This window comes from Schistocerca americana, chromosome 1, assembly GCF_021461395.2.
Source record: "Schistocerca americana isolate TAMUIC-IGC-003095 chromosome 1, iqSchAmer2.1, whole genome shotgun sequence".
Classification (NCBI taxonomy): Eukaryota; Metazoa; Arthropoda; class Insecta; order Orthoptera; family Acrididae; genus Schistocerca; species Schistocerca americana.
In genome coordinates, this window is record NC_060119.1 from 1,016,355,626 (window position 1) to 1,016,379,718 (window position 24,093).

General features: G+C 42.2%; 1 protein-coding gene across 1 annotated transcript in view; it reads left to right on the forward strand.

Annotated features, from left to right (window-relative positions):
* The window catches only part of LOC124596014 (probable E3 ubiquitin-protein ligase HECTD2), a 381,240-nt gene that overhangs the window by 322,596 nt on the left and 34,551 nt on the right, over nucleotides 1–24,093 (forward strand). Inside the window, exons 11-12 of the mRNA XM_047134973.1 lie at nucleotides 1,509–1,649; nucleotides 7,817–8,200. Of these exons, the coding sequence (XP_046990929.1) occupies nucleotides 1,509–1,649; nucleotides 7,817–8,200 (525 nt within the window). The remainder of the gene's footprint in view (nucleotides 1–1,508; nucleotides 1,650–7,816; nucleotides 8,201–24,093) is intronic.

The window sequence follows — 24,093 nt, forward strand, 5'->3', positions numbered from 1 at the left end:
TCTTACCTCCCTTTCGAAGACTGCTAATTACACTCCAGAATGGTTTTCCAGCAGCTTGACCCAAAGTCTCCAACCTGTTTCCAAAGTCTTCCCAAGATTTCTTCTTGGATGCTGCAATTATCTGTTTGGCTTTGTTTCTTTCTTCAACATAACTTTCTCTGTCTAACTGAGTTCTAGTATATAGCCATTTTTGATACGCCTTCTTTTTCCTTTTACAGGCTGCCTTGACTGTGTTATTCCACCAAGCTGTTTGCTTCATCCTACCTTTACACACTACTGTTCCAAGACATTCTTTAGCCACTTCTAGTACTGTGCTCCTGTACCTTGTCCATTCCTTTTCCAATGACTGTAATTGACTACATTCAACTAACTGGTACCTTTCTGAGATCACTGTTATGTACTTGTGCCTGATTTCCTTATCCTGAAGTTTCTCCACTCTTATCCTCCTACATATGGACCTGACCTCCTGCACTTTCGGCCTCAGAATACCAATTTCACAGCAGATTAAATAATGATCAGTGTCATCAAAGAATCCCCTGAATACACGTGTGTCCCTCACAGCCTTCCTGAATTCCTGATCTGTTATTATATAGTCAGTGACATATCTGGTTCCCCCGCCTTCCCAAGTATACCGGTGAATGTTCTTATGTTTAAAAAAGGAGTTTGTGGTTACTAAGCCCATACTGGCACAGAAATCCAAGAGTAACCCTACAACGCATATTTTTCTGCCAGGTGAAGAATGACGTTCGCCAATTACAGACGTGCCCTATTTCTATCACACAGAAAAAGGATTTCACAAACAGAAGTGATGCAACCAAAATTCACTGCTTGATCCACAGTCAGTTGTAGGCCCCAGCTTTCACGAAAATGTTTTGATACGTGTAGTCGCCGCAAAATTATCGGCAGATCGCAAGGTATTTAGCTACGTTAACGAGTTTTCCTTACTACATTAGAGGTGTAGACAACTTCATGCTCAGTCTAATATTTCTACTTCTACTTCTCCTTCACCAGACAAAAAGCCGATTTCTTTCTTTTTTTTTTTTTTTTTCAAACAAAAAGGGACGCAAGTTGACAACTTAAGCTCGTTTGAGAAACAGTTGTGCGTTTACATGGGAATGAAAATCAAATGTAGAAGTGGAAAACCGGCAGCTACAACCGGATTTCTAGAATCGATTTTGGAGTTTTTACATAAACAACCAGAAGCGGTATTGGGTTTGCGAAATCCGGTTTCGAGAGCCTCATTTAAACATTCTGGAAATCCGCCTCTAGCTGCCGGTTCCCTGTTGTCTAACAGCAAATCTTAAACCGTTGGAGCAATTCCATAAAATTAGGCAATGCTGTTAAATGTTTCGCTACATTTCCTCATTAACAGCTCCACACAGAAGACACTCCCTTACTCTATGGACCGAAATACATTCTACACGACACATAGCATCATTTCCGTGACTCTTTTGTAATGTTTGGTGTAGACCGTTTACAGTGTCCAGCTTTGTTGATATGTCCCGCAGGACTCAGAGCAGCAGATGATCCTGACGGCACGCCGCTCTCTGGTGGCCAAAGTCGCACGCCACCAGGCGCCTCAGATCGACATCTTCTTCCTCAACATCCTCGTCCGGCGCTCTCACCTAGTCTCCGATTCTCTCAACGAGGTGAGTCTCATCTACATCTACCAAGTTGTGTGCACGGACTTAGCCTGGCCGTGTACTGGAACCATAATCGTCCGACTCCTTGTCCTTCCGAATGGACGACCAATCGCTGAAGCTTGTTCACAGTCGGCCAATAGCCCACTGCCAGGAAAGTAAACAGCTTCACTAGACGATAGTGAGTCTTTCTTTCTAGAAATCCCGTATTTTAGAGGCAAATAATCCAGCGAAACCAAAATAAGCAGAATTTCATCACGTATGTCCGGCCCGATAGCTGAGGGAAAATATACTATATATAGATGTATACTTATAAATAAGTGAAATTGATCCATTGAAGTTCTCTTGATCCTATGGAACCCCTTTCCTTTCCTTGGCGCTTGGAGGGAGGGAACGAGACATTTAGGCCAGGCCTCGAAAAACGCCCCCTGCCCTCTTTGATCCCGACCCTTCTCTCAGGCCCTTTTGAGGAAAAAAAAAGTGGTCAGCGTGACGGACTGCAGTCCTACGGGCCCGGATTCGATTCCCGTCTGGGTCGGGGATTTTCTCCGCTCAGGGACTGGGTGTTGTGTTCTCTCGATCATCATCTCATCCCCATCCGGCACGCAGGTCGCCCAATGTGGCGTCGAATGTTATAAGACCTGCACCAAAGCGGCCGGACATGCCCCGTAAGGGGCCTCCTGGCCAATGACGCCAAACGCTCATTTCATTTCATCACCTATATGAGGAACTTAAGAGAGCAGGGGAAGTTTTTTCCACTGCTCCATGTTGTCCATGGATGCATTTTAGCCCAGCTTTACAGCTACTCAGCTCACAATTACAAAATAGTCAAAATTCAAAGTAACAATCACCTAAGGAAAGTGCGGTTTCAACATTGCAATACAATGATAAGATTCGTTGATGGCAGTGGTATCCTCAGTGAATGTGAGGAAGAATTATTACATTACCATTTGAATGTAATGAGAGAGACAATGGAGAGAGGCATCAAAAGAGCAGTCTAATGAGCACAGAATATCAACCGAAATCAAACAAAAGAAAGATGAAAGTAATGAGGAGCAGGCTCCATGCATGGATACAGGACTGGGTTCTGGAAGAAGGTCACACTTTCTTATTATCTTCTCTCTCTTCCCACACACTCAAATATAATTTGCTTACCGAGTGAGGTGGCGCAATGGTTAACACAATGGACCCATATTGTGGAGAACGACGGTTCAAACCCCTGTCCGCCCGTCCAGATTTAGATTTTACGTGATTTCCCTAAATCGCTCCAGGTAAATCCCGGTGTGATTCCTTTGAAAGAGCACAGCTGATTTACTTGACCAGCTCTGAAATATTCTGAGCTTGTGCTTCGCCAGGCGGCCACTGTAGCCGAGCGGTTTTAGGCGCCTCAGTCCCGAACCGCGCTGCTGCTACGGTCGCATGGATGTGTGTGATGTTAGTTAGGTTAGTCAGGTTTAAGTAGTTACTAAGTCTAGGGGACTGATGATCTCAGATGTTAAGTCCCATAGTGCTTAGAGACATTTGAATTTTTTGTGCTTCGCCTCTGATGACCTCGATGTCGACGGGACGTTTAACCCAAATTTTCCTTTTTTTCACAATTTGTTTTCACCCTCAATGTTAATGTACCACAGATGCTTACGAATCAATAGCAGTAACTATATCTCATATAAAATGTTTTAGTATAACAATAATAACTTGCTTACATTAATGCTTGGTACATCGCTTTAGCATATTTCACAAAAATGATAATTTACACAATATAAAATCGAAGTGTCCGATCACCATAATCAGCATTTCACTCAGGACTACAACTGTGCACGCAAGTCTGCAGACTATGGATATTTCATCGCTTAACTGTGTTATTTTGATTTCAAGGTAGCAAGTGTCTTTCACTTCATCTGTCTTACTTACAAAGGAATGGTTCAATCCGACATGTCAAAACCTACCCTGGATTTTTTTTGCGCAGAAAGAACAAAGAAATTTTAGCTGTTAAGACACACTACAAGCATTTTTTAAAAGTTGTTGATGTTACTGATTTTTGTCGCATAAAGAACCATTTTTGACAGCGATTAGGGCAGCCCTTTCTGCCTAGAGCGCACTCAGCTGTAACAAAAGAGAGTATAGCGCCGCGTAGAGCGAATATTTAGAGTGACGTAAGCGAATTTGAAGCAGCTAAACCATACAAAAAAATGTTACATGTCATTAATTTTTTGAATAATAAGCAGTTCATATCGACACCTGAATTGTTTGCAGATGTAATTCTTACCAAGGTGACTGGCAGAAAATAAAACTACGTAATGATTGATGTTACATCACAGATGACTTTCATCGATACTGACAAGGGAACCTCCCCATCGCACCCCCCTCGGATTTAGTTATAACTTGGCACAGTGGATAGGCCTTGATAAACCGAACACAGATCAATTGAGAAAACAGGAAGAAGTTGTGTGGAACTGTGAAAAAATAAGCAAAATATACAAACTGAGTAGTCCATGGGTCACATATGCAACATTACGGAGCTCGTGGGTTCAGGAGCGCCGTGGTGTTGTGGTAGCGTGAGCAGCTGCAGATGAAGAGGCCAGAGGTCCTTGGTTCAAGTCTTCCCACAAGTGAAAACTTTACTTTCTTTATTTTTGCATAGTTGTTATCTGTCCGTTCGTTCATTGACGTCTCTGTTCACTGTAATAAGTTTAGTGTCTGTGTTTTACGACCGCATCGCAAAACCGTGCGATTAGTAGACGAAAGGACGTGCCTCTCCAATGGGAACGGAAAACATTTGATCGCAAGGTCATAGGTCAACCGATTCCTCCACAGGAAAACACATCTGATATATTCTATACGACACTGGTGACGGCATGTGCGTCACATGACAGGAATATGTTGTCGACCGACCTAACTTGTACACTTGGCGAATGGGTAAAAAGACTCTTCTACCTTGCCCGATTTAGGTTTTCTTGTGGATGTCATAATTACTCCCAAAAAAGTGATGAAAACATAAGAGTTTGTCACATAAACTGGAAATAAAAAATTAAAATTTTCACTCGATTGAAGATTTGAACCAAGGACCTTCATCGTCCTCCTCAAAGACAGAGGTGTCCAGGCCAAGAGTCCAACAAAAGCAATGAATTAATTTCTGTAGCTGGTTAGAGACCGTTTTGAAGAAATGTTAAAAATTATTCTTACCTATTTTCGGATTCTGATAGGTCGTTTATAAGACTCTTGTCATTTTAATAGTCTTTTTCTTATTTGTGATCCTAATATGCCCTGAAGTTCCCGAAAACAGAAACTGTGGAAACAGGAATCCAATCATTACCGTCATTGCTGTATACGAATATGTCATAACATTAGTCGATTGCACAGCCGACTCCGTCTCTTTTCTCCTCGAAATGATAGTGTGGTTTGCTCGAAGTTCTTCCAAGAAACCAGACTCATCGGCGTAAGACACAGCAGATGTGTGGATAACAATAAGCTTCTTCTTCAAGTCAGCTACGAATAAATGGCATCTCCTTTACACCTTTGCTTGAAGTAAACATAGTTGTATTGTGACTTCCTATACTGTATGATTTCTTGAATCTGTTTAACCAGGTCGAAGAAGCCTTAAGATCAGCAATATTCATCTTAATTGCGACTTGGATGGGCAGTGTAGCAGATCTTCATCAGTAACGGTGCATTGCCTTTCACAAGCAGCTTCACATGGTTCATATCCCAAGAAAACTCCTATAATGGAGTGTTGCTTACGTTCTTTATTTAAGTTTAGGGATTTGTGGTGGTTATTGATGTAGGGTAAATCTTTCGGACTGTTTCACTTTTGAAATTTTCATTTTGGCGCATATTTATTACTTCGTGCAAGTCTTTCTTCCATTTATACTCTTCACGCTCAGATTTTACGAAGCAAAACCGCGTTAAGCACAATATTAATTCAGTTTCGCCTCCATTGTTAACAATTATAATAACGCAAAAACGATGATGATTATTATGGATATTAAATGAGTTGCAAATTTGAGTGAACAGTAACTGGGGACAGTTGTTTCAGAAAAACTATCAACTAAAACCGAAACTCGCTTCACAAATTACAATCGCGCCAAGTTGTGTTATCTGTTTACCGCTGCGTCGTAAACCAAGGAAATGCACTGCCATGTTGTCCATGTACAGGTCCACTACAGCTCCGGTAGGTGAGTACTTTCCTCTAGTCGCCTGGCGAGCTACTTTCTACAAAAAGCATTCATACTTTTAAGTATATCAGTTTCCAAGTTTCTTAGATAATTTACAGAAAATAAAGTTCCATGTGAACACTATTTCTATTAATTGCTTCCACTTACAGACAGGAAAGACTATGTTTCTGTTACTTGTTTTCCTCATAGTAAGGCCTTATCTTTTCTGTCTTATCTTACCCAACCTTCTGTGATTCTACTTATGAACTGACGAATGTCAGATTAGGTATTCTCAGCAGGTACAGCCAGCCATTACCTGGTTGGACTGCTCCTTGCAACCGGCCCAGTCCATCTGTGTGTCCAGGCCCTCAAGCGAGCAACTGAAAAGTGTTGTGTTCAATATAGCATGTGATATTCTAGATATTTGTGGACATTTTCCATGCTACTTTATTTCCCGTAAACTGACTAAGAAATTTAGAAAATGATATACATAAAAGCAGGAATTCTTTTAGTAAAATGTTTTTTTGGAAAATGTCATGAGCACCCATCCCCCTTTTTAGTTCCGCCGCTGGGAGCAGCAGAAATCAAAATCAAAATTGAGGACCACAAGCAGACAAAGTGAAGGAATCTTGCTGCTTTGAAATCAAAATAATACATGATGAACAAATCAAGGAGGATCGATTGGAACATCCAAAGTGGGTATTCCTCCAAAAAAGAAGTGTGCTGTAATCAAACATAGGCCACTGCTGAGAATTTAGTCTGGAACACAGCATTGTATTGAAGCAGAGTCATCCTCCTCTCTGATGTCGAATAAACAATCAAAAAATAAAAAAATTGAATTAAAAGCATGTGCACTTTTTTTAGCTTACATCACTAGGGATTTGCTGTTAATATTTTTTTTCTTGATGAATATCTTGCTCGTAAGACATTGTAGCTTTCTGAAAGTAGCAAGGCTCGTGTCTAGTAGGCATGATCAGGCTGAATAATACAATTTGGACACTGGGCACTTGGTTTCGTATATTTTTCTATAAAATTCCCCATATTAAACTTCGGTCGTAATACAAACATTTATCAAATGTTTAACATCCAAAGCCAAACGAATTCGCAGTCTAACAGCTCACACCATAACTCGCCAACTTCAAACTCATTACTCCATAACTAAATGCCTCCACTTTCGACAAATGCAAAGATATGGAAATTTTACATAAGTCGATATAATCGATATTTCTAACCAAAGAGGTACTCGTAATTAATATTTCATAGACAAAAGCATGTTTCTATTAATTTCGTCTTTTTGAATAATTAGGTAAAAAATAAGTATGAGTTTAATACTGAATCTATCCTTAACTTCACAAGTGTACAAAACTGTGAAGCATATTAGAAATGCAAAAATAATTATGTTCCTCACAAAATAGTTAACTTTATATTAGTATTATGCCTCAACAAGATACATTTACTCATAAGTCCAGAAAATTGTACAATTTGTTTCGGCCTCTTTTGATCGTGATTTAAATTGTAGTGTACCGGATTCTTCTATAGTTTATTAGAAAAAGAGGTTTGTTGAACGGTTCCATTACAAAGTGGGTCATAGACTGTGAGAAAATTGGAAAAGAAGAGAAACAAAGTGTTTGAGTGGTGGCGTTACAGAAAGATAGGATACGAAATACAGAGGTTCTCTGCAGATTCAATGAGTAAAGGAATATGTGGAAAATACACACTAGATGAAGGACCAAGATGATACGACATGTCTTATGATATTAGTGAATAATTTCCGTGGCACTTGTGGGAACTGTAGAAGTAAACAGTTGTAGGGGCAGAGATTGTAATGAATCTAACAAAATAATTGAGGACGTTGGATGTGAGTGCCACTTTGAGATGCAGAGACTGACACGGGAGAGGACATCTGGTGGACCGATAGAAACTAGTCAAAAGACTTATTTAAAAAGAAAAACAGTGCTCATTCTTTAGCGCCCTCAGTATGGATGATGTGTGCCGGCTCTAAGTTCCTCGTTCCCTTCGTTGCAGATCGCCAGCAAGCAGAAGGATCTGAAAAAGAAGCTGAAGGTATCGTTTGTGGGCGAGCCGGGCTTGGACATGGGCGGGCTGACCAAGGAGTGGTTCCTGCTGCTGATCCGGCAGATCTTCCAGCCAGACTACGGCATGTTCGTGTACCACCCGCACTCGCGCTGCTACTGGTTCAGCACGGACCAGGCGGGCGGCCTGCGCGAGTACAACCTGATCGGCGTGCTGATGGGGCTGGCCGTGTACAACTCCATCATCCTGGACCTGCACTTCCCGTCGCTGTGCTACCGCAAACTGCTGTCGCCACCCGTCGTGCCGGCCTCGGACGACGCGTCCGTCGGCGTCGTCTCCCAACTCACCATTGACGACCTCGCCGAGATCATGCCCGTGAGTACTCCACTCCTCTTGCTATTGTTGTTGTTGTGGTCTTCAGTCCCGAGACTGGTTTGATGCAGCTCTCTATGCTACTCTATCCTGTGCAAGCTTCTTCATCTCCCAGTACCTACCGAAACCTACATCCTTCTGAATCAGCTTAGTGTATTCACCTCTTGTTCTCCCTCTACGATTTTTACCCTACACGCTGCCCTCCAATACCAAATTGGTGATCCCTTGATGCCTCAGAACATGACCTACCAACCGATCACTTCTTCTAGTCAAGTCGTGCCACAAACTCCTCTTCTCCCCAATTCTGTTCAGTACCTCCTCATTAGTTATGTGCTCTACCCATCTAATCTTCAGCATTCTTCTGTAGCACCACATTTCGAAAACTTCTATTCTCTTCTTGTCCAAACTATTGATCGTCCATGTTTCACTTCCATACATGGCTACACTCCATACAAATACTTTCAGAAACGACTTCCTGACACTTAAATCTACACTCGATGTTAACAAATTTCTCATCTTCAGAAACGCTTTCCTTGCCATTGCCAGTCTACATTTTATATCCTCTCTACTTCGACCATCATCAGTTATTTTGCTCCCCAAATAGCAACACTCCTTTACTACTATAAGTGCCTCGTTTCCTAATCTAATCCCCTCAGCATCAGCAGACTTAATTCGACTACATTCCATTATCCTCGTTTTGCCTTTGTTGATGTTCATCTTGTATCCTCCTTTCAAGACACTGTCCATTCCGTTCAACTGCTCTTCCAAGTCTCTGACAGAATTACAATGTCATCGGCGAACCTCAAAGTTTTTATTTCTCCTCCATGGATTTTAATTCCTACTCCGAATTTTTCTTTTGTTTCCTTTACTGCTTGCTCAGTATACAGATTGAATAACATCGGGGAGAGGCTACAACCCTGTCTCACTCCCTTCCCAACCACTGCTTCCCTTTCATGTCCCTCGACTCTTGTAACTGCCATCTAGTTTCTGTACAAATTGTAAATAGCCTTTCACTCCCTGTATTTTACCTTCAGAATTTGAAAGAGAGTATTCCAGTCAACATTGTCAAAAGCTTTCTCTAAGTCTACAAATGCTAGAAACATAGGTTTGCCTTTCCTTAATCTATTTTCTAAGATAAGTCGTAGGCTCAGTTTTGCCTCATGTGTTCCAATATTTGCTATAAGTCTGCTCATTCTCAGGAAAATATGCTGTCAGTGATGTGTAATTATGGTCTACAGCTACAGCTATCCTCAGGTGAAGGGTACCTTTTACTGCACTTTTTACGTAAGGCCGCGACCACACACTGGGTCCAATATAAGCGTCAACAGTATTGGTCCAGTGCGCGTACAGGTGAAATAGCTTTGGAACCAGCGTTGGCCCCAATGTTTGTACGGCTCTGTCGCTTATCGGTATTTCGATTAAACATCAAAGGGCGTTGGGGCGAGTACCGATACCTCGCCTACACATTGGCGCCAACATTGTTTGTTTTTGTTTTCGTTTCGAAACCCGACTTTTTGGTCGCTTGTACTTCCAAGTCAGATATTTGAAAACACATTGTCTAAGGAACAGTGGAATAATATACAAGTTCTTGAGTTTTTGGAACTTTATCAACAATAACTACATTTGTGGAATCCTGCTATGAGGAACCACAAAAACCGAATTGTCACTGCAGGTTCATGGAAATCAAAAAGCTACACAGTTGCAGAATCTCTTTTCGGAATCGTACCTCCTCATGTTATAAATACACGCACGTATCTCAAAAGAAGACTGAATCTTTGTGTATGTGTTTTTATATGTGTTTCGTTAACTATGCTATGTTTCGTGTTCATTGAAGCATTTGTTTACTTGTGCTATAAAGCTTATTTCATCCAAGTCTGCCTGCCGGGTGGCCGAGCGGATCTAGACGCTAGAGACTGGAACCGCACGACCGCTACGGTCGCAGGTTCGAATCCTGCCTCGGGCATGGATGTGTGTGATGTCCTTAGGTTAGTTGGGTTTATGTAGTTCTAAGTTCTAGGAGACTGATGACCTCAGAACTTCTAAGTCCCATAGTGCTCAGAGCCATTTGAACAATCATCCAAGTTCTTGCCCTATCCCTTAAGCCATAGGATGTTACGAGAAATTTGTGATGTTGGAGGATCGTGGGTAGCCAACTGAATTTCTACCGTGCACCTACAAAACACATGAAATGCGCCAATGTCAGTCCCTACAAAACGAAAAACTTCATACGAGGGCTTGCTGAAAAGTAGTGCCTCCGAATTTTTATTGTGCTCTCAATACCGGTTGATAGATTACATATCACGCAGATTACTCGATAGACTTTCCCGCTTCGCTGACGCAAATCCAAACCCCCTGCCGCTAGAGGGCTCCGAGTTGTAATGTGTAACTCAGTGGTGTGTAACGTAACTGCTACGCCAGTACATGAGAAACAGCGTATTGTAATCGCGTTTCTAACTGCAAAAAACTTCATCCACATTTGGAACAACCTCTCTTTCAACATGTCAATGCCAGGCCACACACCAGCGCTGCGAAACCTGCAACAGACAGCTTGGGTTCACTGGCATGGGTGAATCCTGCATACAGTCCCGACTTGCCCTATCCGATTTTCACTTGTTTCCACAATTTAAAGAACACCTTCGAGGACTTCGCTTTGATAGTGATGAAGCGGTAAAAGCGAAAGTGAGGTTTTGACTACGTCAACAAAGTCAAACATTCTGCAGTGACGGTGTCAACAAACTGGTCTTCGTTGGAAGCAATGCGTTCGTCGCCAGAGTGACTATTCTGAGGAACAAATATTTAGACATGAGGAATAAAGATGTATAATGTTAATGATGTTTCTTTTATTCGAAAAGCTTGAAGAGTTTTCACATAAAAAATTCTGAGGCATTGCTTTTCAGCATGACCTCGTAATTGATAAATAAAGATAAATGTCAGCATATGATGGCTACACAGTTTTCATACTGCAAACGTAAACACCAATAGTAGCATCGCTGTGAAAAGCACTTCGTAATAAACAAATAAATGAAGAATAGGTAAACCACGCACTGTAAGCGTTTCACTTACGTTTCGTTGCCTGGTGCCCCACGTCAGAAAGACCTATGGGTAAGTGTGGTGCGTGAAAATAAGACGTCATGGATGAATGACTCCTCTGAAAAAGGTTGACTAAGTCTGAAAACGCAAGGGGCCGGGATGGGGGAGGGGGGAGTGCTTGGAATTTTCGCACGGGGTGGCAGAATGCCTGGAACTGGAACTGTGTACATCGGTAGTCGTTTTGCAAAGTTTGGATCTATGTAACGAACAGATGATTAGCTAATTCAGCAAAAAGCTAGTTTAGCTACGTAGTGTCTTAAGTATTAATTTCATAAACTTACAGTCAACCAACAACTACGTCCTATATTCGACTCGCTGGGTGGGCTACGGCGTAATATACAAAGGGGTCCAAAAAAATGTATCCACTGTTTAAAAGTCCATAACTTGCAAGCTAATTGACGGAGTTGTCTCATTTTTGGTGAAAATGTAGCTTAAAGTCCAACTTAAAGATATCTCTGTAGACGTTCGAAATGATCACCATTAACATCCACACAAAAACGATGCCGCCGAACTGCAGCACGAACTACTGCCTACAACGTGTTCAGTTGGATATTTGCGCATGAACGTACGATGGATTCTCGAAGTTCATCCAATGTGCGTGGCTTTTGTCGATAAACGACGTCCTTTAGCGTTCCCCACAGGTAAAAGTCCAGAGGAGTTAGGTCTGGGGAACGTGGTGGATACTCCACAGCACCTCTACGGTCTATCCATCTTCCTGGTAAGTTTTCGTCGAGATACGCCCTAACACGATTTTGGTAGTGGGCTGGAGCACCATCTTGTTGAAAGTAAACTCTTCCGTCTCCATACAAGTCTCGGATGGCAGGCAAAATGGATGTCTGAAGCTTCTGAAGGTACACCTCACCGGTAACTGTGCCGTCAAAGAAGAATGGCCCAATCAAGCCCCGGTAAGACAACTCACACCACACATTTACTCCTGGCAAATTCACGCCTTTGTCTACATGGACGTTCGGATTTTCGGCGGCCCAGTAGATGCAATTGTGGCGATTTACTGTACCATTGAGTCTGAACTGTGCCTCATCAGACCACACAATCATCTCTGCAAACTCTTCATCGTTGCGCACCATGTTAGTAAACCACTCGCAGTACTCCATTCTACGATCTGGGTCGTCCTCGTTCATTGCGTGTAGCAATCGTGGGATGTAGCACTTCCACTTTGCTGTCTTCAAAATTCGCTGAACTCTTGAGCGACTCATTCCAGTTTCACGGGCACACTGTCTCGCAGACTTCTGTGGTGAGCGAGTGAATTGTTGTAACACACGACGGGAGTTAGCTGGACTTGTTACTGTTACAAGTCGTCTAGATCGTTGTTTGTGTACATCTTTAAGACAGCCTTCGGCTTCAAATTTGTGTCGAACGCGACGAATCGTTAAACGTGTCGGTGGCTCTGTTTGATACTCATTTCGCCATTGCCGTTGAACCTCATTAATGTTTTCGTACTTAAAATACCACTTCAAAACTGTCTTCCTTTCATCGAATGTAAGCCTTGCGCAAGCCATGTTTACTCGAGTAACTAGGTGCAACTAAGAACAGAACACTGACTATCTGGCGACTGTCATCTGACAAAACAAAACAACGCAATACAACGCTTGTGTGGCGATTGCCGGAACTACAAACTATTTCACTACCAAAGATGAGACAACTCCGTCAATTAGTTTGGAAGTTATGGACTTTTAAAGAGTGGATACATTTTTTTGGACCCCTCTGTATTTGAAATGAGAGTCAGAGTTTCCGTATTTTATCCGCATAACACAAAGTTTAATTCAAATTCAAATTTAACTATATGCCACATAATATTTACATCAATTTTTAGAACACTGTTCTCTTGATTCTGTTCGGTTCAAATGGCTCTGAGCACTATGGGACTCAACTGCTGAGGTCACTAGTCCCCTAGAACTTAGAACCAGTTAAACCTAACTAACCTAAGGACATCACAAACATCCATGCCCGAGGCAGGATTCGAACCTGCGACCGTAGCGGTCTTGCGGTTCCAGACTGCAGCGCCTTTAACCGCACGGCCACTTCGGCCGGCAATTCTGTTCGCTGAAGCTTATGGATTACCCACAGCTCCTACTAATTTTGGAATTTTTCTGCATTGACTGGATCTTTGGTATCCGAAAGGGTGTACTAAACCACACCAAGACCGATCCTAAACTGAATTTTCTAATCGGTGTCTTCTTACTCTAAATGTCACGCCGTAGATAGTCTGAGACTGGTTTATTTGTATGTATGTGTAACAGTCATTTCCGACCATCTTCTTTTACATTTTTTCGTTTTTTACTTCGCAGTGACAAAATATAATTATTGATGTCTAAAACCGCAAATATACCAGCCGCGATCTGTCCGTCTGACATGATTAAGTTGGCTCCGTACAAATTCAACTGAATGTTGGTTCCAATGCGTGGGCAGTGTCCCATAACTACTGTACAGTGTTGGTGCCAATGTTAGCACAAATGTACGAACAAGAGAAAGGTTTTTTTCTGTAAGATTCATAATTAGTGCTCGGGAAAATGTAACTGCTTATACACTTCTGTGGGATGTGTTACGTATCTGTATGATCCTTACAGAAATGATATACAGGATGTCTCACGTAATTTTGGCATCTACAAGAACTACGCTAATTTTCATGTGGTTTTCGTGGCAACACACAAAATCCACTTCGAGATCATGGTCAGAATCCACACATTCTAAGCGACGTGTGTTGCAAAAGACAAATTATGCGATACATAGCTACATGGTTTTACTGAGAAATGTTTGTTGTATACCTGCATCAATCCTCAGTATTGCTACACTGTTAAATTAGTTTGAATTGGAGGTCACCAGCCCTGCTTTAACCCATGAGATATCGCTGAAATTTACACTACTCACATATCACCAATAAATGCACTGTAGCAATCCAACAACTTTCAGAAAACTCTCAGATCCGACCACTAGATTGGAAAACGGTCACCTCTGTCAGTCACTTCCCCATCTCCATCTGGTTTCTAGCAACTCCCGGTGACAGTCTTCCCCATAAATAAAACAAGATAACAATTTAATGTCAAATAAAAAGGAAAAAATCACACTTCAGGTTTCCTTGGAAACAAATGGAATTTATTGTCTTCTTAGACATTGCCAAGTCCACTTTGTTCATTATACACAACCTCGAGTTAGCAAATGGTTCAACATTCTGCTATGCGGCCTGCTCAAACTGAGCTATGCCCAGTGTGCATGCTAACTTCAGTGAAACACTTAACTAACAAACTGGTAGAAAAACATAAAACACTTGCGAATCTTTTCCAGGCGAACTGGCAGAACAACTTTATTGAGCACTGAGGATCACTCACCGAACATTCTTAAACTATGCGCTCCGTCCCACAGTGCCACAGGACCTATAGCTCATCTCCTACCCTCTCGACGTCTGCTGGCTGAATTTCAATTTCTCATACTCAAAAACCACAAAATTGTTATAACATCGAGGCCCCTTAGCCAACCAGCCACCAGACCAAGAGTTAAGCACTGACACTGGCGAACTCTCTTTCACACTAATAAACCTACTCTGCAAGGTGGTAAATTCTGCCAGGGATTTTGAAAAGTTTCTTTCCAAAAGCTGCTGGATAACACGTGGCATCACGGAAAGTCACAAGGCCTTCAGCCAGCCCAGTATGCCCAGACTGCTCACATTTAGAAGAATTCAGGGAAAGCTGAGCCATTCTTTCCAGGCTGAACAAGGCCAGTTCCCCCATACCGGAAACTGACTCTGGTGTCCACAATTGCCAATAGATGAACCCAAGGCTGTGGCTGGGAATAATATATAGAAACCCATTCATAGAAAGGTCATTTGGCACCAAAAGTCCTGTCTACGTACTCTAAGGAAAATCTCTTCACTGACATATTCCAATAAGTACTATCCTCACTAGTAGTTTTTGAAATTTGGAAATTTGTGGTAAGGACCAAACTGCTGAGGTCATCGGTCCCTAAGCTTACGCACTACTTAATCTAACTTAAACTAACTTACGCTAAGGACGACACATACACCCATGCCCGAGGGAGGACTCGAACCTCCGTCGGGGGCAGCCGCACGGACCGTGACAAGGTACCTCGGACAGCGCGGCTACCCCGCGCAGCCGGGTTTTGAAATAGAACTACAGTACTTCTGGCCGCCTTGCGCTCCACAGATGATTCTTGCTAACGTTGAGAGGAGACCATCACAGATGTATTGATACACATTTTTCGTGTCACGACCGGTTCTTTCCAAAGAAAATCGTCAGTTTATGCTGCAAACAGTCTTCATAAGAAATCCTCGCATAGTTGGATTAATATCATGACTTAAGAAGTGTGGTTATCTTACGTAACGTTAAAGACCAATTCTGGAACCTGTCTCGGCTGCACAGGTTCTGTTCATAGTGGCGTACTGCAGACGTGTGGGAAGTACGATGTTCAAATGGCCGCAACAGCACAAAAATCCTCATATTCAATGAATTTGCACCCCGAAATTTCTTGTCAGATCTTCGTAAGAGTAATATCAGTGATTTTGTCACATGCAGATCAGATAATCTTGTGCAAAAAATACCAGGAATTATCATATGCAAGGTATTTCTGTAAATGCAGAGCCATCAAATGGTTGATCACACTTCATGTAACTGTTTCTTTAAAGTCTCATATGCTTGCATGAAATAAACAAAGTTAAATATGATGTTTTAATAATAGTTGAAACTTCATTGGCTGTGTAACACTGGAAGGTGAACACACTATCATTTTTAAATATCTTCCTGTACTTCCCTTACATTCATTGACTTGAGAATGTGATAGTATCTCTTGCATCCAAATATACTGTCTGCCTGCCACTCTCTCATCGGATGCGTAGTAGCAGCAGCTGACACAGACTCTTTCGTTCCCGTCATACGTCCCGGTCAGCGTCGATAACGAAGCTGCACGAAGCACATAAGTACGCCACTGGGCACCATCTAGACCCTTACCGTCTCGTGCAGAAATGAATACTATTTTTGACTATTTCTCCAATTTTAAAGTCATTTCAATTCCGACTATAAATGGCTCAAGAAGAAAGAGTTGCATGGATACAGGTATTTTGACAACGTTTGAAGGAAGAATTGTGGAAAATAAAAATGGAACGATGGAAGCAATTCGTGGAGGCTAAGTTAGAAACCGATCCCTACGGTGTACCATATAAAATAGTCTGCTAGAAAATATGATCACCATACAGTCTTATCCACTCTCAGAAGGAATGATGGAACGGTAACAGAAAGTTGGAAAGAGTCAGCTGCCCTGCTAATGGAAACACTACGATGGAGAAGAAGGCGAGACAGATGATCAGCGTAGGTTACGGGAAATGTTATGCGAAGAACATAGGAACAATAAACTTGTGTACCCCTTCTCACAAGAAGAAACAGAAAAATCTTCAGAGCCGGACAGGATCCCTGCAATAGTAATACTGGGTGTACATAAAGTCTGGGAACACTTTCAATTATTTATTGAACAAGAACTAAACATTGCACAGATGTCATACGTATTGCATTTTGAAGAGAAACTCTGAATTTTTTTACAAACATTCGATATGCGAACAATGAGTGACCCAGTAGATATTATATTGAAATAGAATTCTTGCCATACCCGTCCCAGCATGGTATCGTCGACTGTGGCAGTCGCTTCCTGTATGTTCTCCCGGAGCTCTGCTACAACACGTGGTAGAGGCGATACATACACCAGATCTTTATTGTGTCCCCACAGAAAAAAGTCACATGGAGTGAGATCTGGTGATCGGGAAGGCCATTTCATGAAACAGCTGTCCCCTTTTGTAGCACGGCCGATCCATCAATGCGCCAGCCCACGAACTTCAAAATGAAAATGAGGTGGAGACGCATCCTGCTGAAAGATGAACAGAGAGTTTGACTGCATTTGAGGCATCAGTCATTGCTACAACACGTCTAAGTAGGAATATCCAGTGACAGTACTCTCGGCGAAGAAGAATGGCCAATACAGTTTTCAACATGACAAGGCACAATAAACATTTACCTTTGGGGAATCATGCTCAAATTCAATGCTTTTGTGTGGATGCTTTGTACCCCAGATTCGACAATTATGCCTGTTCACTTTCCCATTGGTGTGAAAAGTGACTTCGTCGCTAAAAATTAAGCGATCAACAATGCCATCTCCATCTTCATTCAGTTGTTGCAACTGCAAACAAAATTCAAAACGCTTGTCTTTGTCGTCGTCATTGAGCTTCTGCACTAGCTCCAATTTGAATGGTTTCATAGACAGCTTCTGTCAAAGGACTTTCAACACTATCATTGGAGCCATTTCGAGTTCACAGGATGCACAACGCACCGATTTCTTTGGACTCCTTATGGATGTCTCTCGCACGCACTCCACATTCACTTCACTCACACTGCGACGTCCGCTTCTCTTTCCCGGGCACAAGCAACCATCGTAACGAATTTGTTGTGCCAGTGGTAAATGGCCTTCCTTGTTGGTGGCTCCTTACCGTACTTGCTTCTAAACATCCGCTGAACAGCTGTAGCACACTTGTTTTTTGTCGAACTCCCAACACACAGAAAGCTCGCTCAGCACCTGATCTCGCCACGTTTGCGACTAGCGCTGACTGTCGGCAAATTACCAAACTACGCTGTGGCGGTATACATGGAAAAAAAAAAAAAAAAAAAAAAAAAAGCCTTTCAGGGTTCTCTTAAAAATGACATGTATTATATCTGTACAATGTTTGGTTGTTGTGTAATACACAATTGAAAGTGTTCCCGAACTTTATGTACACCCTGTACAAGCCTTATGTGACCAATTAGATAGTTATTTGTGCGATATCTACAATGAGTGTCCTATGCAAGGAAGGGTCCCTGCAACGTGAAAGAACGCTGAAGTGGTAATAATCAGTAAAAGACAAGGTAAAGATCCAATGACACCCAAATTCTACAGCCCAATTTTTATTTTGATCATTCTTGGCAAGATATCTGAAAAAATATTATGCAAAAGATTAGAAGATCACAAACTGTTACACAGGATGAGCCCTCATCCGTACAGGTTTAGAAGAGGCAAGTCAAATGAAGACGCAATAACAAGGCGATTTCGCTAGCGACAGATACTCTTTCTATGTACGCTCTAGCGATGATGATTGATATTGTTGGCACTTTCGATAACCTATGGTGGCCGTCTGTCTTTGGTCGCCTTAAGGATTTGGAGTGTCCAGAAGCGCTGTATAATTGCCTGAGAGATTATTGCCAAGGGTGACATGCTTCTTCAACATGCCCAGAAAAGAAATGAACGAAGACAATAACAAAAGGCTGTCCACATGGATCAGTGCGTGGTCCAGAGTTTTGGGAAGTAGCACTGGAGCTCGTACTACAGAATTTACATGACAGCAGTAACATAAACGGTCTGGTGGCATTTGCAGATGATGTGCTGTTCGTTGTAACTGGTGACTCCATAAGAATTATACAAGACAAATGTCATGCGGACCTACACGAACATGAGGGCTGGTGTCAAAATGTTAAATTATGGCAATACTGACCTTACGACATATCTTAGAAGAAAGGTTAAGGAAAGGCAAATCTACGTTTCTAGCATTTGTAGACTTAGAGAAAGCTTTTGACAATGTTGACTGGAATACTCTCTTTCAAATTCTAAAGGTGGCAGGGGTAAAATACAGGGAGCGAAAGGCTATTTATAGTTTGTACAGAAACCAGATGGCAGTTATACGAGTCGAGGGGCATGAAAGGGAAGCAGTGGTTGGGAAGGGAGAGAGACAGGGTTGTAACCTCTCCCCGATGTTATTCAATCTGTATATTGAGCAAGCAGTAAAGGAAACAACAGAAAAGTTCGGAGTAGGCATTAAAATCCATGGAGAAGAAATCAAAACTTTGAGGTTCGCTGATGACATTGTAATTCTGTCAGAGACAGCAAAGGACTTGGAAGAGCAGTTGAACGGAATGGACAGTGTCTTGAAAGGAGGATATAAGATGAACATCAACGAAAGCAAAACGAGGATAATGAAATGTAGTCGAATTAAGTCTGGTGATGCTGAGGGAATTAGATTAGGAAATGAGACACTTAAAGTAGTAAAGGAGTTTTGCTATTTGGGGAGCAAAATAACTGATGATGGTCGAAGTAGAGAGGATATTAAATGATGTAGGCTGGCAATGGCAAGGGAAGCGTTTCTGAAGATGAGAAATTTGTTAACATCGAGTATAGCTTTAAGTGTCAGGAAGTCGTTTCTGAAAGTGTTTGTATGGAGTGTAGCCATATATGGAAGTGAAACATGGACGATTAATAGTTCGGACAAGAAGAGAATAGAAGCTTTCGAAATGTGGTGCTACAGAAGAATGCTGAAGATTAGATGGGTAGATCACATAACTAATGAGGAGGTATTGAATAGAATTGGGGAGAAGAGGAGTTTGTGGCACAACTTGACTAGAAGAAGGGATCGGTTGGTAGGACATGTTCTGAGGCACCAAGGGATCACCAATTTAGTATTGGAGGGCAGTGTGGAGGGTAAAAATTGTAGAGGGAGACCAATAGATGAATACATTAAGCAGATTCAGAAGGATGTAGGTTGCAGTAAGTACTGGGAGATGAAGAAGCTTGCACAGGATAGAGTAGCCTGGAGAGCTGCATCAAACCAGTCTCAGGACTGAAGACAACAACAACAACCGCACAAAACAACGTGCCTCCTGCTGAAAGGGAACATAGTGAGAAACTCTCAGGTAAAATTAAATAATGTAACGATTAGGAGAAGCGCAGTAACGAGATATCTAGGGGTGTTTCTGGACTAACGTCGTAATTTTGCACATCATATAGAGGAAGCAGGCAGAAAAGGTACAAGCGCGATGAATAAAGTTATAACCATTGCAAATAGGCAATTTGGGCTTCCCTTGAGAACTATTAGAGTATACTACCAATCTATATAAGCATCAGTCGTAGGATATGGTGCGAGCGTCTTGGCTCGTAGACTGCAGCTAGTGTAGCCAGCCTCAATAGTGAGAAGAGTTCATCGAGGCATGCTACTATGATTAATGGGGGCCTATGGAACTACCATGAAAGATGCTTTGTTAGTAATTCTATGAATATGCCCACTGGACTTGGATATTAGGAGAAAAGGGGGGCGTTTTACGGATTAAAGAAAGCCATTCAAATGGAAGTACGAAGGGTGCGTGGAACTGAGGCCAGTTCCAAAAATTGGTTCAAATGGCTCTGAGCACTATGCGACTTAACTTCTGAGGTCATCAGTCGCCTAGAACTTAGAACTAATTAAACCTAACTAACCTAAGGACATCACACACATCCATGCCCGAGGCAGGATTCGAACCTGCGACCGTAGCGGTCACGCGGTTCCAGACTGAAGCGCCTAGAACCGCACGGCCACACCGGCCGGCCCAGTTCGAAAAAGGCAATAAAAGATCACGTATTACAACTATGACAAAATGAATGGGACACTTCAGGCACTGGCAGGAGAACATACGAATTTCTCCCTAACGTCAGGAAGAGATTAAAAATCAGATTTCTTAACCCATCTAAGACATTGCCTGACTGGCCATGGCCCTTATGCCACGTATCTATACAAAATCAAAAGACATATGAGTGACAGCTGCGCCTGCGGCAGTGTGGGCGCACCAGAACACGCACTGTGGAACTGCGCTCTCTATGAAGATGCAACGGGTAATAGACTTCAGGTATTAAGGATGTTGGATCCCAAAGCAGCACTAAGGAGCGAGTCGATTTGGCGCATCTTGGTCGATACTGTAGCTGCAATATCCAGGAAGGCCAAGGAAGACTTCAAGAGGCATTCAACCGTAAGTCATCATGCTTCCGTCCAAGCAAGACAACATACTCTGAAGATGGAGGGAAGATGTCTGAGGTTGGCGACCACCGAGTGAAATACTCGGGGAGGCAGCACCAGTGAAAGCCAAGACTCGACTGCCAGCTGGAAAGGTCCTTTCAACCATATTTTTCGATCAGCGAGGCGTTTTGCTGATTGATTTTTTGCATACGCGACGCACAATCAATGCTGCTTGCTACTGCGAACTGTTGAACAAGGCGAGAGTTGCATATCGCCGCAAAAGACGAGACTAATCGATTCGACAGGTCGTCCTCCTCCACGACAATGCAGCTTTGACTGTCTCCAAGCTATAGAAAATGCTCTAGACTACACTTGATCATCCTCCTTACAGCCCGGACTTACCGCCCTGCGATTTCCATTCATTCGGACCGCTTAAAGAAGCTCGAGAAGGGCGACGATTTGAAGATGACGAGAATGTGGAAGACTTCGTGCGCAACTGGCCGGTGACACGACCCAGTTCTTTTTATGATGAGGGCATCAGAAAGCTGCCCATACGCTAGGACAACTGCATTTCCAAAGCAGTATAAGTCCCTTGAGTTTTTCAATAAATGAATGCAAATAAAAAATAAAATCCCATTTATATTTGATCCGCCGTCGTATGAAGGAGAGTATTTTTATTATGTGTTGCGTAAACGGTAGCGCCATTATCGGGCGTGCTGGTGGGCGGCGGTTGGAACTCGTTGCGGTCTATCATTTTTTTATCAGTTTGAATATTTGAATCATTTAAATATGAAATTCGCGAATGTATTTTAATTAACGCATACTTAAGCATTATTTTTTCAGGAAAAATGCACGTCTTCCAGTTTCTAATTACTTATCGCACTCAAAATTCTGATTTTCATTGCAAATGTACATTCTTAATTATCGATATTTTATAAAAGACTGTTGAAGTTAAGAAAACATTACACAACTAAATTTTTTGGAGAAAAATGAAAAATCAAATACTCTCTATTTGAATACGCCCATTGCTTTGTAGGATAGATGTGGTTTCACACGAGCCAGAGAGATAGGCGTCTTACAAGGGAACCTCCCCACCCTCATATTTAGTTATAAGTTGGCACAGTGGATAGGCCTTGAAAGACTGAACAAAGATCAATCGAGAAAACAGGAAGAAGTTATGTGGAACTATGAAAAAATAAGCAAAATATACAAACTGAGTAGTCCATGTGCAACATAGGCAACATTTAGGAAAGCGTAAGCTCAGTATCGCCGTGGTCCCGTGGTTAACGTGAGCAGCTACAGAGCGAGAGGTCTTTGGTTCAAGTCTTCCCTCGAGTGAAGAATTTACTTTCTTTATTTTCGCGAAGTTATGATCTGTCCGTTCGTTCATTGACGTCACTGTTCACTGTAATAAGTTTAGTGTCTGTGTTTTGCGACCGCACCGCAAAACCGTGCGATTAGTAGACGAAAGGACGTGCCTCTCCAATGGAAACCGAAAACATTTGATCGCAAGGTCATAGGTCAACCGATTCCTCCACAGAAAAACACGTCTGGTATATTCTGTACGATACTGGTGACGCCATGTGCGTCACGTGACAGGAATTTGTTGTCGACCCACCTAACTTGTACACTTGGCGAATGGGTAAAAAGATTCTACTACCTTGCCCGATTTAGGTTTTCTTGTGGATGTGCTAATCACTCCCAGTTGCTCACGCTAACCACAGGACCACGGCGCTCGAGCGCTCATAATGTCCTTGATGTTGCCTATCTTCCACATGGACTACTCAGTTTATATATTTTGCTCATTTTTTCATAGTTCCACACAACTTCTTACTGTTTTCTCGATTGATGTGTGTGTTCAGTTTTTCAAGGCCTATCCACTGTGCCAACTTATAACTAAATCTGAGGGGGGTGCGATGGGGAGGTTCCCTTGTTAGAAACATGGAAATCAATAATCTTCGCGGCGTCGAGCACACTGTACAAATGCTGTATTTTTACAGTTGCCACCGAACCACTGTAATCTGAAACCAATGGAATTGATCTGGAGCCAAGTTAAGGAATTTATCGCGAGAAATAACAAGACATTTAAGCTGCCAAAAGTACTGGAACTAATACACGAAGCTTTGTGACACGTCACTGCCGAACGATGGCGAAATGCAGAACAGCACGTCATAAAAGAGGAGGAGGAAATGTGGATTTTTTTGGTGGCTTGGGATTCTGTTGCTGATCGCCTCGTTATCAACGTATCACCGCTGAAATGCACCGTATTCTTCGGAATCAGATGTGGAAGGAGTTCGGAGATTACCAGACGACTGATTGTAATACCTTCAGTGGCTTCAACATTAAACTAAAAGGGAAATCAGCAGTACGCCTTTACTCCACACATAGCTCATGCAGAAAAATTACCGATCTTAAAGTCAGGAATTTTCATCACTCTGGTTTTTAATTTCAATACTTTGTTAGCTAAAATGGAGAGCATGTTATGTTTTCCATCTGGTCACCTAAGAAGCGTATCACCTGAGTTTTACATACTCAATTAAACAATTTACAAATGTTAACCTCAACAAATATAAGCGAACCTGTATTTTTCGAATTACGAATTTGGAAAAAAAACTCGTCTTACAATCGGGTAAATACGACATGTCCCATAAATGTTCAATGGAATTAATGGCGAACGATCTGGAAGGCCAAATCATTCGCTCAGTTTGGCCTTCTGTTTAAAAATTAAATGCTTTCAAAGCTATATTGTTTCTCTGCTCATCTCTTGTAACGTCTTTACGACAACTGTTCGCATCACTGCAAGTTAGTTAGATCACAGTCCTTCCACATTAAACACACTGGTAAAGCTGTTGCCCCGTATAACCGCTGAGTCGATGTACGCGTAGCGCACAGTATAAAACGCATCTTCACAATCGTACTTGACTGTACTCGACACAGGTTGGCTTCCGCTCCCCGTGAAACGAAATTCACTGACGTTGCGGAAAATTTGGAAGAATACATAGTATAA